The sequence below is a fragment of the Anser anser genome (assembly GCF_964211835.1).
Source record: "Anser anser genome assembly, chromosome: 27".
Taxonomy (NCBI): Eukaryota; Metazoa; Chordata; class Aves; order Anseriformes; family Anatidae; genus Anser; species Anser anser.
Window position 1 is genome coordinate 5,678,747 of NC_139748.1, and position 16,792 is coordinate 5,695,538.

The window sequence follows — 16,792 nt, forward strand, 5'->3', positions numbered from 1 at the left end:
TGGAGGCTGCTGCTGGGGTGTAGCTGCAGAAAGCAGGGTAAAGCAGAAGGGCAGAGATTGTACCCTGCAAGGAGGATTTCTTCTCGTGTTCCCTATGAGAAATAGGAGACGAATTTCTGTCTGAAAACGCAAATGCCTTTCCTGCTGGCTTCACACATGCGGTGATGTAAACTTGCTTTGATAAGGTTGAAAAGTGCCCACGTTTGGGAAATCTCTTGAAGCTGTCCTGTGTGGGATGCAATTACAGCCAGAGCCATCCTGACACGGGATAGCATCCTGGGGAAGGTGGCTTGTGCCTTCACATCCTGCAGGACCGTCACGCCTTGGCTTGGCTCAGAAGGCACTGCCTGGGCTGGGAGGTGGCACCGGGCAGGGGGAACGTCCTGGGGGCCCAGAATCACGTTACAAAACCATCTCACTAGGGTGGGGGGCACCCTCCCTGTCCCTGCGTGTGCACCCCCTGCTCTCCCACCCTCACTCAGCGGAGGAGCCAACATTTCCCCTCCACGCCCTGCCCCGCAGTGCCAGCGCGCACAGCCCTGGCGGATGATGCGGTGCTCGGGCCTCACCTTCCCTTTGAATGAAGGGGAATGTTACTAATTGGTGCCTCACGGGGATATCGAGTGCTGGAAACTATTCTGTCTCCCCAGGGTCTCTTTGTAGTGGGACCTGTGGCTGCTCTCAATAAGAGAGAACAGGTCCCTCGAGCAGGTCCTACCTTACAGGTGTGTCTGGCTTGCTCCACTCCCATGGGGGCTGCTTTTCATTTCCAAGTCCTTCAAAGAGGTTTAAACAGCTCCAGGAAGGACTGCAAACAAGGCAAACGGGGATGGAGAGCTGCTGGTGCCTAGGGAGGCTCCTTGTCCCTTGGAGGGGGGAGGCTGGAGGGCTGCCCTCCCTCACCACTGGATCAGAGCCTGTGCTGGCGGCTCGGGAGAGGGCTGTGCATTACCCCTTCCTGGCTCCTTGGCACATCCCTGCGAGCTTGGAGGCACTGCCTGAGCTTCACCGTGTCCTATCCTTGCCCCTCACCACGGGCACAACACCTGCCTCCCCTCGGGTGGGCTCTGTTCTGACTTGGCTGCAGCATGAGGTGCTTGCGCTCCGTCCTGCTCTTCCTCGGGAAGGCTGCTCCTGATCCATTTCGGCTCCTGCCAACCTCAGGTCCTTCCCCAAGACCTCAGGCTCCTCCCAGCCCTGACAATCCTCCCCTCTTCCTTCCCACAGGTTTCAGAGCATCGCAGTGGGGATCCCTGCTCTTGGAGCTCCCTGAGGCCTCCTGGGCTGCCTGCAGTGGTGCACGAAGGCAGCTCGCGTTCCCATTTCAAGCTCCCTGAGCAGCCTCGCCCACCTCAGATGCCTTCTGAGCTGCCTGAGAGCAGCTGAGAGGAAGACCATCTGTCTGTCCGTCTGTCCATCCATTCCTGGGCTGCTGGCTCGCTGAGACCCAGCCCAGCATCTCCACGGATGGACCTGGGGCAGCTCCTTGGGGCAGAGGATGCACTTTGGCACCCATGACCGAGGTGTCTGCACCGAAGGACGGCCACGTGCACCTGCTTGGAGGGGGTGCCGGGGGTCCCGCAGCCCCGCCGCAGCCCCCTGGGAATTGTTGTGCTTCCCTCTCCCTCCTCCACCCTCCTGCTGCTCCCTGACCCAGGCAGGTGCAGGGGGGGGAGAGGCATTTGCAGCTCCATCGCTGCCTTTTGTCACCAGAGCCTCTGCCAGAATCAAAGAGCTTTTCAAAGAAAACCCTAAACTCCTTTAATCGCCAGCTAGAGCTCCTCCCGCACAGATCTAAGGGCCATGAGCTCAGTGTTTTCATTGCCCTGGGCAGATTTATGAGCTTATTCTTCAAGTAAGGGAGGGAGAGAAGGAAGGCTGTGGCATATTGCTTAGCCTGGGGGGCGGGCAGGGAGGAGCAGGGGGGGGCGGATGGAGGAGGACGGTTGCAGTGGAAGTGCACGACAACGATGCTGCAGAAAGCCCGGCTCTGCTGTGCCCGGTGCTCGTGGCTCGGTGGGGAGGCTCCAGGGGCTCGGCTGCGAGTGAGGACCAAACGGCTGAGGCTGAAGCCCAGAGCACACAGAGGGCAAGTGGCAGCTCCTGCCAGCCAGGGTCTCCACGTGGAGCTGCCAGCTGGAAGGGAGCATGGGGACACGGGGACCCGCCACATCCCGTCCTCGCCGGATGCCACCGATGGGAGCAGCGGTGGAGCATCCCCAAAGCCCGCGCAGGAGGCACTGGGCTCCTGCTGTCCCGGCCAGCCTGCCCTGCTGCAGTTTGCAGGGTGGAAGTGTTGGGAGGAGGCAGCTGGGATTTACGAGTGGCTGTCCAGCCCAGAGCACAGCCACGGCCCCGTGCAGGTTTGCTCTAACCACAGCGCCGTGCTGCCCTCCCCGCTGCGCTCCTCGTCCGTACACCTGCTCCCTGCTTGCCAGGGAGCGCAGAGCTCACTGCCAGCTGCGGAGCAAGTGCAGCATGGTCTGGCTGCTGCCTCTCCTGCAGGGACCTGGGTACCAGCTGCTGGCTTTGGGATGGGGCAGATCCTTCCTGCCACCTCCCGCAGCCCTCCTCAGGGAGCGCCCTGCCAACAAGTGGACATCTGCTCACACCCAGTGCCCCAGACACCCTGCTGCCTCCTCCAAAACCCCTCTTGGGGTGCCTTTTTCCATTCGAACTGAAAGCTTGGGTACGACTCGGCCATGACCTGCAGTACTGAAGCCACAGCCCGCCACCCTGTCACCCGCAGCCTTGCTTCTATTAGCTGGGAGCATTTTGGGGCTGCAGCCCTTGTTTGCGGGCCAGCCGCTCTCCGGAGAGCACAACGTCTAGTGAGTCCCAACAGCACCAGTCTGGGGTAGCTGCACGTGTGCAGGTGACCACTGCAGGACCCAAACTTTTCTATCTCATGGTATCAGGGGGTACAAGGGAGCAGAGCCTATGACAGAGGAGGCTGGGAGATGGGGAGGAGGAGGGAGGACACGGAGATCTACCAAAAACCTGAAAGTTTCCATCTCATTGGAAATTCAGAGACTTCAACAGTTCCTTTCCTCCCAACGCAGGACAGAGCCAACATGTCCACATTAAGTATAGAACAAAGTCAATATATTGTGTTCTAGAACCACCAAGATGTTTTGCTTTGATAATTTCAGAGTCCTGCAATATGAATATTAAATGGCCTGCAGGTAAACATAACATCAGCAGGTGAAAATATGTAAATGGAAACACTAGGAAAAAAAAAAGTCACCAAGAAGTGAAAACATTGAAATAATCTCTCTTCATTCAACTTGTTACTGCATTTCTCCCATTCTACCCACACTGATCCGTCCTCACTGAGCCTTTCCCTTTCAATGGAGTGATGCATTCCTGGGAAAACCATCCCACCAGATGTGCCTGACCTCGGTGCCAATGGTCCTGCATTTCGGGCTTAGCTCTGAGCACCGTTGGTTCCCCGGGACAATCGTGCCCATGCTGAGCACCATCTGCAGCGTCGGGACCACGACAGTACCTCAGGGATGAGGCCCTCTGCTCTCTGACTAACAACCAGCTGTGTTCCCAGTGCTGCCGTGGGCTGAGGGACCAGGAAATTTGGGCAGTGAGCTGGCTGTTACACGATGCAGTGGGGATAAGAAGGGCTTTTTGGAAGCACGTGCCCAGTAGCTGTTGTTTTTTCCAGTTTCTCTTACAAGACACTTCCAAGATGTGCATGATCCCAAAGGTGATCAGTTCAGCTTTCATCTTCCTTCTCCAGGATGGGAAAACCAGCCAGAATCAGGTGGGGTGGCCGCTCTCCCTGGTACCTGGGGCTCAGGCAGCTCCTGGTTTGGCGCAGCCTGCTTGGCCACCCCAAGGTGTCGGTGTTCATTGGGGCTGGGAGATGGCCCCATGGGCTCCTCATTGCAACTTACCAGCAAAAAGCCACCTTCAGGCACAGAACACCTTTGGGTGCAATTGGGGTGCTGAATTGGGTGCTGAATTAGGAGCTGAGCCCAGGCGGCCTGACCTTCAGGAACCCCTAAAGTCTGCTAACAAGGATGCAGCAAGGATGCAGAGCACAACTGTGTCCTGTGGGGTGCCTGTATGGTCTTTGTAGGGCCCCTTTGGCAGAAAGCAAATGCTTGAAGGTGGGAAACTCCCATTATCCCCATTTTTCCAAGGAAAAGAGGAAAATAAACAGAGCCTTAAAGCTGTTAAATGGTTCACATAAAGCCATGAACACATTGCAGTGTGTGTGTTAGATCCCAGCCCTCCTAATGCCTCTCACCAGCCTGATCTCTCAGGTTTGGGGTCCCAGGACCACAAACATTTCTCCTTGCTCCTGCTTTGGCTGCCATTCTCCCAGGCAGGGAATTTCGGAGGGAAGGACTGGACTTGTGGCCATTCGGGGCAGGAGTGGCATTTCCCATTTGCCTCCCAGAAGGGAAGAAGATCGAGCAGAGACAGCCTTTAGATCATCGCTGTGGCCACCAGGACCAGGGGTGGCTTTGGAAATGGCCAGAAAGGGGGTGTCAGGGCTTGGTGCTCTCGGCATTTTTGGCAGCTCTCTCTCCCTAGGGTGTGTGCTCGTCACCTCATCTCCAAGGGCACCGAGGAGTCTCTGTGATCCCTGCAGGATGCCACATCTCCTTGCCAGCCCGCTGCAAGCCCAGCCTTCCCTTCACCCCCTGCACCCCTCCCTCAGCTCCAGCACCAATCCAGGCTCCTGGGGGCAGCCCCAGCCCCATCCCTCCGTTGGTGCCCCAACTGAGGGGGCGCCAGGATGGCTCCTGCCCATCTTAGGGGGGCTGTGGTGGGGGCTGTTTGCCAAAACAGGGGCTGCAGAGCCTCGAGCAGACAAGCAAGGAGGGTTTAGGCAGGGAAGATGCTTTCAGCATCGCTGCTTGTCTTGCTCCAGCATCACATGTGGCTCTGAAAACCCTGCTCCCTCACCCGCTCACAGTTCTGGGGTGCTTAGAAAATGGAAATACCAGGAAAAAGGCACCTTCTGCTCGCTCCTTCCCTGCACTGGTGCTGTGGGAGCAGGGAAGAGGCTGCCTGGCTTCATGTTGGAGCATCCCTCGCTTGGCTCCATGCAGCTCGTGGTGCCAGAGGGCAGCACAGGGAGCAGTGGGGCCCTGCCCCTGGGCTCCCAGGGGGCTGCTAAATTCCAGGCAAAGCCTTAAAATGTCTCTGCAAGGTGAGAACAGCACTGAGAGCTCCTGGCCCCGTTCCCCTTGGAAACAGCATGGGCAATGAGATGTTTTCTGCCTGGGCAGTCTCCACAGATGCCTGGGGATGGCAGGGAGCAGCTGTCCCCAAACCCTGCTGGGACAGCCGTGGTCTGACAACCCCATCAGGCTGTCCCGTGCCCCAGATCCTCTCTCATGTGCCGTGAGCTGCCTGGCTTCACTGCAGGGTGTGCTCTGGCCAAAGGGGAAACCGAGGAAGGACACGGCCGTCACCGTGGTTCTGGGGATGGGGCAGAGAGTAGCGGTGGGCCCTGACCCCTCCACTCTGCTCCGTGTGGCCTGGGGCCGTGGGGAAATGGGGTGGCTTGGGAGAGCTCACCCGAGGGCCAGAAGCCACCTATGCTGCCTCCAGCCGAGCCGTGGTCCTGCTGAGGTCTGGAGTCCTCCAGGTTTGCATCCTTCATCCTTACCGCCCCCACTGCAGCCTCCCTGTTTCCCTGCAAGCTCCCCTCTCCCTCCTGATTGTGCACCCCATCCCACCTGTGTCCCATCAGGTGCTCCTAGAGCAGCTTTGGGCTCACAAGGGAACTGGAGGGATGTTATTGCCATATTTAAGTAGGGAACAGGAGGGTGTGGGCAAGACGGAGCCAAACTCTTCTGGGAGGTGCACAGGGAAAGGATGGAAATTAATGGGCACAAGCTGGACTGTGCCATTAGATTTTACGAAGAAAAAAATCCGATGTTTGTGGTCAAAACCAGAAAAAAGGGTAGATTATTAGAAGTATTAATGTTCAAAGCAGATGAGTTCCCTGACCAGTGTCACAAGCTGGGTCTGCTTTGAGCAGGGCTTTGGATCCGTGACACCCAGAGGTGTTGTCCTACCTAAGACATTTTCTGGTTCTGGGCAATCCTTCCAGCTCCTCCCCACGTCCCCTATGTCTGGGCTGAAGACAGGGTGCTGAGGCCGTGTCCTGGCCCAGCCACACGCCTGCTGCTTGGCCTGGACATGTGCTTACTGCTGGGCCATCTGAACCCGAATGCGTGGCTGTGACACTTCTGCCATCGCCTTTCCACCTGTGGACACTGCTGAGGGTGTCCTGCATCGGTCTTACAGGCACTCCATGTCTCTGAGCTCCCCTGTTTGCTGCCAGGTAGGGCTGGACACTCCAGTGTGCCCTAGGATGGACCTGGCAGGAACCAGCAACGGCACTGTTTGGTTTGGTGAGGCTTCAGCAAGCTGAGGGGATCCCTTCACCCCCCAGCATTTCCCCCAGTCCCTCTCACCAGGGGCTGCAAGGGGGCAGCGGGGACCAGCGTGCCATCCCAGGGGACTAGCATGCCATCCCAGGGGACCAGGATGCCATCCCAGGGTTCAGGATGCCATCCCAGGGGACAAGATGCCATCCCAGGGCCATGGGGCCATGCTGTGCTGAGCACCTTCCCCCAGCCAAGCCCCGTCCCCAGCAGCAGGTGACAGGCACAGGGACAGCCACGTACCCAGGGGCCGACCTCCCCCAGCCCATGCGACATGGCACTTGCACACCCCAGGGAATCAGAGGTGGGTTTGCTCACCCAGGTCACGCGCAGGGGCTGCAGCAGTGCCAGGCATCAAAGCCAAGCTAATTCTGCGAGTGCTGAGCAGCTATTCCTGTTTTCCCCAATTAGCTGACACCAGCCTCCTCAGTGCCCCTTTGTGCAGCCTCCTGTGCTGCACGGGAGCCTTCCCCTCGCAGCTCCAGCCCCCTGTGCTCTCAGCTTGCTGCTGTCCTCCCTGAGATCCCCCACCAGCCCCAGCAGTGACTCCCCTACGCATGGTGCTGCCCAGGGCAGGCAGAGCTGTGATATTTGGCACGCTGCTGCCAGGACGTGCTGACACGCCAGCTAAAGCTCTGCTCTCCTCTCTGAATCGCTCAGCTCTTTTGGGTCGATGCAGCCTGTAGGGTCTCTGGCTGTAGCTTTATAGGACAGTGCTGAACCTCAGCGTTTCGTGGCCAGGCAAAGACCCAGTTCACCCCCCAAGCTCCTCATGTCCTGAGGATGCCATCAGCAGCCCCTAGGTGACGAGGCAGAGAGGATGGTCTGTGCTGCTACAGCAAAATGGGCTGCTAGAGCTAGAGCAAGCCCTGAGCAACACAGACCAGACCATGGGTTCCTCTCACCTAGCAGAGCCAAGCCCCAGCTGGGCTGGCCGCCTGGGCTCTCTGCAAGAAGTCACCAGCAGACCCAGGTGCCTACTGGAAAGGTCCCCCTGGGAAGAGGTGACCTGCTTCTCTCCCATCGCCCTGACCACAGCTGCGAGCTCACCACTGAGCCCTCCCGTGGAAAAGTTTGGGTTCGGGTGGCTGATCCCACCTGGAGGATCCCAGGCTCAGGCACAGGGAGGTGCCCGAATGAGCAAGGACAGGGTTTTTGGGGAGAGACAGGCACCGCGGAGACACAGCGCTGTCAGGACAGGGCATGAACGCGAGCTCATTAGTGGCGAGGCAGTGTCTAATCAGAGGTTATTACCCTTTATTTTGCACCCGAGGGAGCCCTGCTCTTTACAGAAAGGAGTACCCACAGTTTGCTTAGAAGACAGGGCACGCAGCAAAGGAGCTGTAAAGCCGTGGGTGCAGCTGCCCTTCTGCTCCGGGTTCCTCCTTGACATTACAGGGCTTGCTTTTCAGCACTTGCAGCTCTCCAAAAAATCTAAGCATTCCTTTACATATCTGAGTGTGGATTTACAACCTGAATTTACATGAAGAGCTTAGATCTCTCTTGAAGACCCACAGTTCCAACAAAACTTATGCTGATTTGCTTTGAAAAACCAGCCCTGGCTGCACACCTTGTAACCGAGAAACTAGCCTTACGTGACTTGCTGAAGGTAACCCCAGAAGGCAGTGACAAGCAGGGAGAAAACCCAGTTCTGTTCCCCCAACAATTCCCAGAACATCCTGCCTTCCTCCCTCTGCTACATCTTCACAACTCTTAATTCACAGGCGCTGCTTAAATCACACGGCGAATGTGCTGTGGCTCCCCCAAAAGCCCCAGCCCTAAAGGGAAGAGGAGAACCCTGGACCCTCCGCCACCTCCCTGGCTGGGTCCCACGGATTTTGTCCTTGCAGCCCCTCTTTCCCTGCAAGGTGCCGGGCTGGGGAGGCTGCGCTGCTGGTGCACCTCCGGCAAACTGCTGTCGTTGGCGCCACCCTGTGCGTAAAGCTGGCGGAGGAGCTGCTGCTGGTGCCTGCTGCTGGGCTGCCCCAAAGCCCAGCTCCCAGACCTCTGCCAAAAGCCAAGAGCATCTTTAAGCACCTGCCCGCTGCCACCCTGCACAAGGAGTCTGTACCCTTGTGCATCCCTGTTCTGATACTGTGCTCAGGGCAAATGTGGCGATGAGAGCAGCTTAGCTCCAGCTGGCCCTTGGTTCGTGCTCCAGGGGCTCCCAGGCTGCTGGGGCTCATCTCTCTGCAGAGATGGGGGCACCACAGCTGCTGGGAGTCGGGTCTGCAAACTGAAAGCACGTCCCTGCCGTGGCTGTGGTTTGTCCTCACAGGAGCAGGGGGGGCTGCAAAGCTCTGCAGCCTCCCCTGCTTGCAGCCCTCGTGTTGTCGGCCACCTCCACCAGGACATGCTCAAGAGCTGCAGCGACTTTTCACTCGGAGGCAGCTGGCTCCAAATTTAGCCCCAGGGGGTGTGCAGTGCAATACCTCTATGCAGTGCACACCTCGTGTGACAAGCGCTCCGTGGTTTGCGCTCCCACGGAAATGCAGCTTGCATTACACAGCTCTCTCATTTTTCATGCTCTCCAGTGAAAATCATCCTGTCCTGTCTTATTTCTTTCTCAGCTGGCCCAACACAGTACATAAAGCGATGTCCTCAGGCAAGAAGGACAGGCAGAGCTCTAATCCAGCCATGGCAGCTTTGACCTGGCTTTGAAAAGCCCTTCTCGAACCACTTAGGCTGCTTGGCTTTACCAGCCAAGTAACTGCATCCCAGGACAAGCCAGGAACATCAGAGCCACACAGTCTGCACGCCACGCCTGGGCACTTGCCCCTTCTCAGCACAACGAGCACAAACCCAGCGCTGCCTGGGGGCTACAGGTTGTCCTGCACGATCTGGTACAAAAAAAGGCTGCTTCGCTGCATCCCTGGCTGGGAAAGGCAAGGAAGGACCTCAGCAGCCTGCTGCTGCACAGCTGTGGGCAGTCCTGCAGCCCTTTCTGCTCAGCAAAAAGCCAAGCATCCTCCCCAGGGCATGCCAGGGCCAACCTGTCTCCATGAGACAGATGGATTTCTTCTCCTGGTCAAAGCCTGGGATCGTCCTGGGGAGTCCCTTGCTCGCCCTGGGGATATCCTCAGCCACCGCTGAGTCTGATGGCACCACTGAGACCATCGCTGGGGCTAGAAAGGGACCCACCAGTCCCTGTGGTAGTGTAACCCTTTGGGGTATTAATACCAGAGAGGATGGGAAGCATTCAGAAAATTAGGAACTTTTAATTCAAACCAGAGAGGGGGGAAGAAAAAAAAAAACCACCAAAAATCCTACATCTCTTATAGGACTTTAATATTCATTTTAAAGAGGCAACTTGGACACTGCTGGTGGCCAGCCCAACCCAAACCCCAAAAGCCATGAGTTATCACGGCTATTGAAATGTTTGACAGAAGGATCCCAGAGCAGTTTGCAGTAATTGCTCAGTATAAATACTCCATTATGCTCTCAGACAATCAGAATCGACCCAGCAAATCAGCTCCTCTGATCCACTGTAATCAAGAAGCAAAGCATGCATAACATCGCAATATAAACAGCGTTTGCAGAGGGGCGCGGGGAGGAGGGGGAGCTGCCTTAGCTTGGCAGGTCCTGGAGCAATAGCTGCTTTTTTTTTTGCTTTTTTTTTTTTCTGTTTTGTTTTGTTTCTAATTTCCAGGGGAAATTTAATTTCGGGAAAAAGTGGCGCAAAGCTCCGAGCCGGAGGAAAACCGCAGCTGACGAAGGGGTCCGGAGAAAAGACCCGAGGCGAAAGGAAGAGCGAAGGGCTGTACTTACAGGTACGCCGTGAGGGGGCTGAGGCTGGCAGGCACCTCCGGCAACCCCAGCTCGGAGCAATCCACCGAGAGCATGACCCCATCCTCCTCGCAGTGGCACTGGGCTGGGCACGAGGGCGCCGCACCTGGCTCCGCAGCCACCGCTTGGAAGCGGGCAGAGGAGGCCAGGAGGACGCCCCAGAAGAGGTGCTCCATCCTCACCGGGCTGCAGCGGTGGGGAGCGTGTGAGGAGCCGCAGGCTCGCCCCGTCCCTGGGCTGGGTTGCACCCAGGGGAGCTCCCAGGTCCCTCACTGGCAGCGGGCACCGTGCCTCCCGCGGTTCGGAGAGGAGTAAGGATGCAGCCAGGGAAGGGAAGGCATTGTTGAATGATCTTGGTTATTGGGTTTCAAGGGCTGGGCAGGGGCGTGAGACACTCCAATGGGAGGAGTTAAACTTTCTACTCTTTCCCTCTCTCTCTCTCTTAGAGCTGGCAGGAATTTCATTCAAAGGGAAGAAAGGAGAAAAAAAAAAAAAGAAAGAAAGAAAAAGAAACCTCAACAAATAAAGACCTGTTCATAGCTCCGGGACCTGTGCTTGTTTTGTAACAATGTTTTTGTGAGATAGCAGGGCAGGGGAAGGCAAAGCTGGCTCCGGCAGGGCAGAGGAGCATAAATAGGAGTACCCAACCAGCACTTCAAGGGCTCCAGACTTTGGGACGCTGAAATATAACCCCAGATAAAGGACTCTGTGTCTGCGCTGGCTGCTAAACCCAGCTGCAACAGGAAAGTCAGGGTGCAGTTGGGAGAAGGAGCTGCCAGGGAGCTGTTTGCTGGGAGCTGCCGAGCCCAGGGCTGCAGGGCTGTCTGTCCGTCCGTCCGTCTGTCCGACCTCGCTCCCCTCTCACTGTCTCCATCCTTGGGCAGGGGATGGGTGGGAGACGCAAGGGCTGGAGCAGCGGTGTCAGGGTGCTGAGCTCGACAGGGGCCTCTCCAGGGCACTCTCCACGTAAATGGGATGCGGTGCTGATGCTGATGCTCGGCTGGGTCCAGCATCGCCCGGATCCAGCTGGGGTATGAGCTGTGTTAGCGGCAGCAACATGTTCACCCCAAGAGCTCTTTCTAGCCTTAGGCAAAGCGGTCAGGGGTGAAAACAGCAATAGTCCGTGGAGTGGGGGCTTGCAGCCAGGGTCCCAGGGTGTCCTGCAGCTCCCCACGGGACCATGCAATGCCTGCAGGGCCTCCGGTGGTGCACCTGGGCTCCCTCCGTGCCGGTGAATTCCTCCCTCTGCCTCTCCTCGAGCCATGCTTGGAAGATGGGCATGGGGCACAGGCAGAGAAAGGAGGACCCAGGTGTGGGTGGCTGCAAAGTGCACCCACTGTGGCCGTGCCACAGTAAGATGCCACATGGCTGAAGCACGTACTGGGAGGTGTTTTTCACAGCCCTGCTTGCTGTGAGTGCACTTTTTATTAAGACAAAAGTGATTTTCTCAGGATAAATGAGGTGAGAGTTATATGGGGTCAGGTCTGCAAAACGGGAGGCTTAAAAAGCTCCAGCTAGCCCAGGCCTGGGGGTGTGCTCCCTCCTGTGTGAGACTTGTGACCAAAGTGGATATTTCTTCTGAAAAGGTCTGCTCCAAGTCGAGCTCAGGGTTTGGGGCTGATGCACAGACCCTGGCCGAGGGCTCCTGCCCTGGGTGCTGCAGGACCTGAAGCTATTTCATTTGTGAAATCCATTCAGATCCTGCAGTCTCCGGGCTGAAAACCTACCAGTGCTGATCTCAGTGGAAACTTTGTCACGGAGTGCAGAGAAGCGAGGATTTTCGTACAGGAGCAGGAACTGATTTAATTAGAATTAAGCCACTTCCATGGCAGGCAGTTCTGGAGATGTCATTAATTAAACATCGGCGATGTATTTTGACAGCTCCAAATTTAAAACACTGCCAGCCGGATGGAGGGGTCCCGGTGGGTGGATGGGAAGCCCCTAAGAGAGAGGTTCCTCCCTGGGTCCGCTGACAACCCTTCCTCCAGCCCTGGTGCGGGGCTTTAGCACGGCCTGAAATGGATGGATTTGCTCTGGCAGCAGCCAGGAATTTGGTGTAAATCTGGAGAAAGCATCAGGCCTATCACTCTGCTCCTGGCTGCAATTGCAGTTTTTATCTACAGTTTCCCCATCTTTCTTTCTTGGGCAGCCCAAGCAGCCAGACCCGGTCTGCACCGCAAGCCCCTGACAGTTTCTCGGTCAGTGAATTCTCCTTGGGGATGCAGGGCTCTGGCTGAGCGCCCTATTAATAGAGCTCTTAAAAAATCACATTAAAGAGATTCCTATTGAAAAGTGCCATTCTGCTGAAACAGAGCCATTTCCTCAGGAAGGCATTGACTGCAATGACATTTTTCACATTGTTTTTGGAGCAACACAGCCCGAATTTGGAGGGCTTTGCCCTGCATGTCACACTTTGCTCCAACTTCTCTGTTTGCTTTTTATTCCAGCTCAGTTGTGGTGCTTCATTTCCTTGTCTCATTTCTTTGAGACCCGCTAATAGACATTAATATTTGAAGTGTTCATTTATTCCAGCGTGTCGCCTGGCTCCTGGCAAAATGAGAGAGTCTGGACGTGGAGTTGTTTGGACCGGAGAGCTTCCATGTTTCCATGGCAAACTTGGAATTCCCAATAAGTCCCTCCGGGGTGGAAGTGTCGCTTTTCAGCCAGTTCTCACTGAATCTGAAGTTTGCTGTGAGTAATGCGGGCTGTACCGTGCCCTGGTTGAAGGCACTGGGAGCTCCAGACCCAGCTTCTCCCTGTTCGTGTGAGTGGAAGTTTTCCTGCAAGGCTCACACGTGTTTGTGTGTTGTCCTCTAGTGGCAGGCTGCGGTTTGGGGAGCGGAGACGAGCTCTGCTCCGCAGCAAGCAGGGCAGCACTACCTGCTCGCTGAGCTGCTTCTGAGCATCCCTTCGCCCAGCCCAGCTCCCCAACACGCTCGCTGCACCCCTGCTCACAGACACCTGCTTCCAGACCTGAGACTCCGGGGCCAAACACCAGCATTTGTGGCCAAGCGTGACAGCTTAGGTGTGGTACCTCTGGGTGGCAGGTGACATCCCGGCTGGTATTTCTCCTGTTGTCTCCACTGTGCATGGCTAACAAGTCTTCCTACAGCTTGCTTAAGAGCAGGGGGAAAAAAAAAAAATCTTGGAAAAATTTAGAGCGTAGCCTCAGCGTGTAATGAGGTCCAGCCAGCGCGAGCTACTGCAAGCACAATTATTGCTGTGCTCGGCAGGTCTGCAAGGGCCACGTTATTCACTCCTGCACCAACCTGAGGAGGTCTGGCTCCGATCTAAGCCTTGGACCCAAGGGGAGCTGGGTGTCCTGGCAGCACTGCTGGCCGAATCCTCTCTGTGGACACACCAGACAAGCTCTGGGCTGTGCACTGTGGCTGCCAAGGCTTGTTAGAGTTGTCGAAGTTTCCAGGCTAACGAAGTTCACTCCCTGTTATTTTAGGGGGTTCGGGATTCACCCTAGCAGAATCCCAGTTTAGCTGTTGATCTCTGGGGAAAACTGCCCCTGCTGCAGAGCACAAGGGTGCTGGCTGCTTTCCACTTCTGCTCGCCTGGCTGTGAGTGATGGCAGCTGCTGATGGGAGAGGATGCTGGAGATCCTGGGGAGGGACGAGCTGCAATCCTGGGGCTCGCTGATGCTGGTGTGGCTCAGGTAGAAAGGGAATGAGCAGCGGGCATCCCCATGGCACGGGTAGATGGGGCAGCCACAGCCTGGTGCCAGGTCCTTCATTTCATGGAGGTGCTCAGCTTGGGGAGGGCTCCCTGGGCTCCCTGGGGTGGGAGCTGTTGGTGTGCTGAGGGAAGATGCCTCGGGTCTCTCTGTGCTCTGTGGAGAGAGCAGGGAACAGGGGAGAGCCCAGGGCAGAGCAGCAGCGCCAGTGAATGGAGAAATGGGACCAAGGATCTGCGGGACCCCAGCTCCCATGGCTGCGGGTCCCCAGGAGATGCATGGGGCGAGGGGCCCTGCTCTCCCCGCTTGGTCCAGGGAGCAGGGAGGGGGCCCAAACAGCCCCGGCCCTGCTCATCTGCAGAGTCCCGGCCTCTGCACAGGGGTTGGTGGAGCAGGGTGGTGGCTGGATGCTGCCAGGCTGGGGCAGGCTCGATACGAAGAACAACACGGCTCGGTCCAGAACACGCTGGGCGGCCGGAGCTGGAGGCTTGTTTTGTTTTACTGTCTTGTTGTCTCTCTCTCCCCCTCTGGGTTTCGTGGCTCTGAGCTGCAGGGCTGGAAAATTATTCATCCAAACCGCAGCTCCCACGACACCCTCTGCAAGCATCTGTGGCTCCAGCCTCCGCTGCAGCAGTGGGTGGGAGGTTGTAAATTCATCACCGCCACCGGGTCGGCCTCCTGCTAGACAGGACGTGAGGCACAGGGCAGCGGACTGTGCCACATTTGCAACCAGACCAAACCCACCGGGTGAAACTTGCGGGACGGTTCCCTGCTACGTGCCCGTCCCGTCGGTGACGAGGTCCCTTCGCAGCCCGTGCGTTGGCTGCAGCCGTCTGCAGGTTCGCCTTGGCTCAGTGCAAGCTGCGCGTCGTGCTAGCCAGATGCGAGGGCTGTGGGATCGCTTGCTCCTGGATTTCCGGAAGCTCTGCAAACAGCAACCTCTCCCCCAGCGTGGCTTTCACTCGCTTCTTCGCATCTTGGAGCCATCACACCTGTAACCACGTGCGACGGGCCCTGGGTCGGTGCATCAGCCCTGCCTCGCTGTGTCCCCGTGCCCTGGGGCTGGGACTGCCGCCTCTGTGCACGGGCACACAGGAGACCCACGAGCATTTCCCGAGGGGCTGTAGAAAGGTCCTGGTGCCACAGCCCACCGGGCAGGCAGACGGATGGTGCTGCGCTGCACTGAGCCCTGCCGGGTGGGAGGTGGCGTGGGGCAGGTGCCAGCAGAGCTCACCCTGCCTTGCTCCTGAGCTGTCCTGCGGGGACGTTGTGCTCCTCGCCGCAGAAGGCAAGCGCCCAAAGCAGGCCCTGGGAACGCAGCACCATAATGAGGCCTCTGGCCTCTCCGGTGCCACAAGTGGTACAGCCAGAGCCAGTCCCTCTCCACGGGGAATATGGCTTTGAGCAAAGCCCCGGGCAGAATGACTCTGCAAGCCGCAGGGTAGCTCTGATTGCAGAAAAATAGGAGAGGACGGGGAGTTCCTGCCCCTCCTTAACCTTGGCAGCTGCCCCTTTCTGAGCACGCACTGCTGGCCGGGATGCTGGGAACCCCTGGGTGCTGTGCTTGGCAGAGCCAGGGTGTCTGGTCTCTGCAGGAACTGCGAGCTACCACGGGGTGATGCAGAGCCAAGGGGCGACGACCACCAGCCCGGGGTGGGCAGCTGGGCACACGAGCTCCACACACTGGCTGCCAGTCTGCAGAGAGCTATTCCCCCCCAGGGATCCTGCTTCCGTGCCCCTCACAAGGGTCTTTCTTATAACCCGTTCCATGGCAAGGGCTCCTGTATCACATCTGCACTCCAACTGGGATTTGGCCCCGCTTTCCAGCTCAGGGGGCTCCACAGATGTTCTTGAGGTCTTCTGCACTAACAGCATTAGTTGTTTAACGCACAATAAAGCACGCTGGGGCACACAGATGGGGATGCTTCTTGTCATTAAATGGAGATTGCAGACTTCAGATAGGATACCAGGCTAAAGCTCAAAGCTGCACACACCCTCGAGACTTAACCATCCTCAGCGTCTGGAGCTCCAGGGCCACACTGAGCCAAGGAGAACCACCGGTTGTGCCCAACGTCACCAGCAGGGAGATACTGGGGATCGATCCAGGCTTGTTTCATCGCAACTCGTCATCAACCTAAGACTCGACAGAAGCCAGGGACTTTACTCTCTGGACCAGACTGCAGCTTGTTTGCCTTATGTCAGGCCTCCAGCACGCACTGGTGCGTTCTCCTGAAGAACACGGCAGGTGGCTGCTGCTATGAACCATGCACACCCTCGTGAATGGTAAATAGCTGGACCTCACCAATCCTGCTGACTGGCTAGGGGATCAAACACCACTGTGAGATGTGAATCCTGCAGCATGAGCATAGTTTAGGAGTTTTTGGTTAGTTTTGCCATGAAAGTCGTAAAGCCGCCAGGCTTTCTGTGAGCGTATGGGCAAGCACCAGACACTTGTCAAGATAACATCATAAATCATCTTGTGCACATATGCGTATCCTCTGAGCTTTGTGGTCCTTTTTTATGTTGAAAGTGTTCACACATCCTCCTGGAGAGCTCTCGGTATGTTGTCACCCAGCCAGAAGCAGAAATGCTACAAGTGGCTGAGCAGCCGGTGACCTGCCGTACCATAGTGGTAGCAAAGAAGGACACTGAAACATTTCCAAACAGCAGCTGGATCCATGGAATTCCTCATGGAATGAGGATGTATTGGGATTACGTGGCGAGATTTTGGTAGGAGGGCGGGGAAGGCTGCAGGAGCTGCCCCAGGTCAGTAAGAGCCGGCCCCAAAAGCTGACTCCAAAAGGGCCCTGCACTAACCAAAGCCGAGCCATCGAGTGGTGCTGGCTGTGCCTCTGCGACAGCGTATTTAAGAAAGGATAAAAAACACTGCACAGCAGCTGGG

The 16,792-nt window shown here is 57.0% G+C and overlaps 1 protein-coding gene and 1 long non-coding RNA gene across 3 annotated transcripts in view; one reads left to right on the forward strand and one right to left on the reverse strand.

Moving 5' to 3' along the window:
• Positions 1-10,631, reverse strand: part of LGR6 (leucine rich repeat containing G protein-coupled receptor 6) — a 137,490-nt gene extending 126,859 nt beyond the window's left edge. For both annotated transcript variants that reach the window (XM_083812279.1, XM_083812278.1), the window contains exon 1: positions 10,191-10,631. In XM_083812279.1, coding sequence (XP_083668405.1) covers positions 10,191-10,384 — 194 coding nt within the window. In that variant the 5' untranslated portion in view covers positions 10,385-10,631. The remainder of the gene's footprint in view (positions 1-10,190) is intronic.
• Positions 5,682-16,381, forward strand: LOC310886969. The gene is made up of 2 exons (XR_014575560.1): positions 5,682-10,192; positions 12,741-16,381. It is a non-coding gene; the product is annotated as an uncharacterized lncRNA (long non-coding RNA).
• The last annotated feature ends 411 nt before the right edge of the window (positions 16,382-16,792 follow it).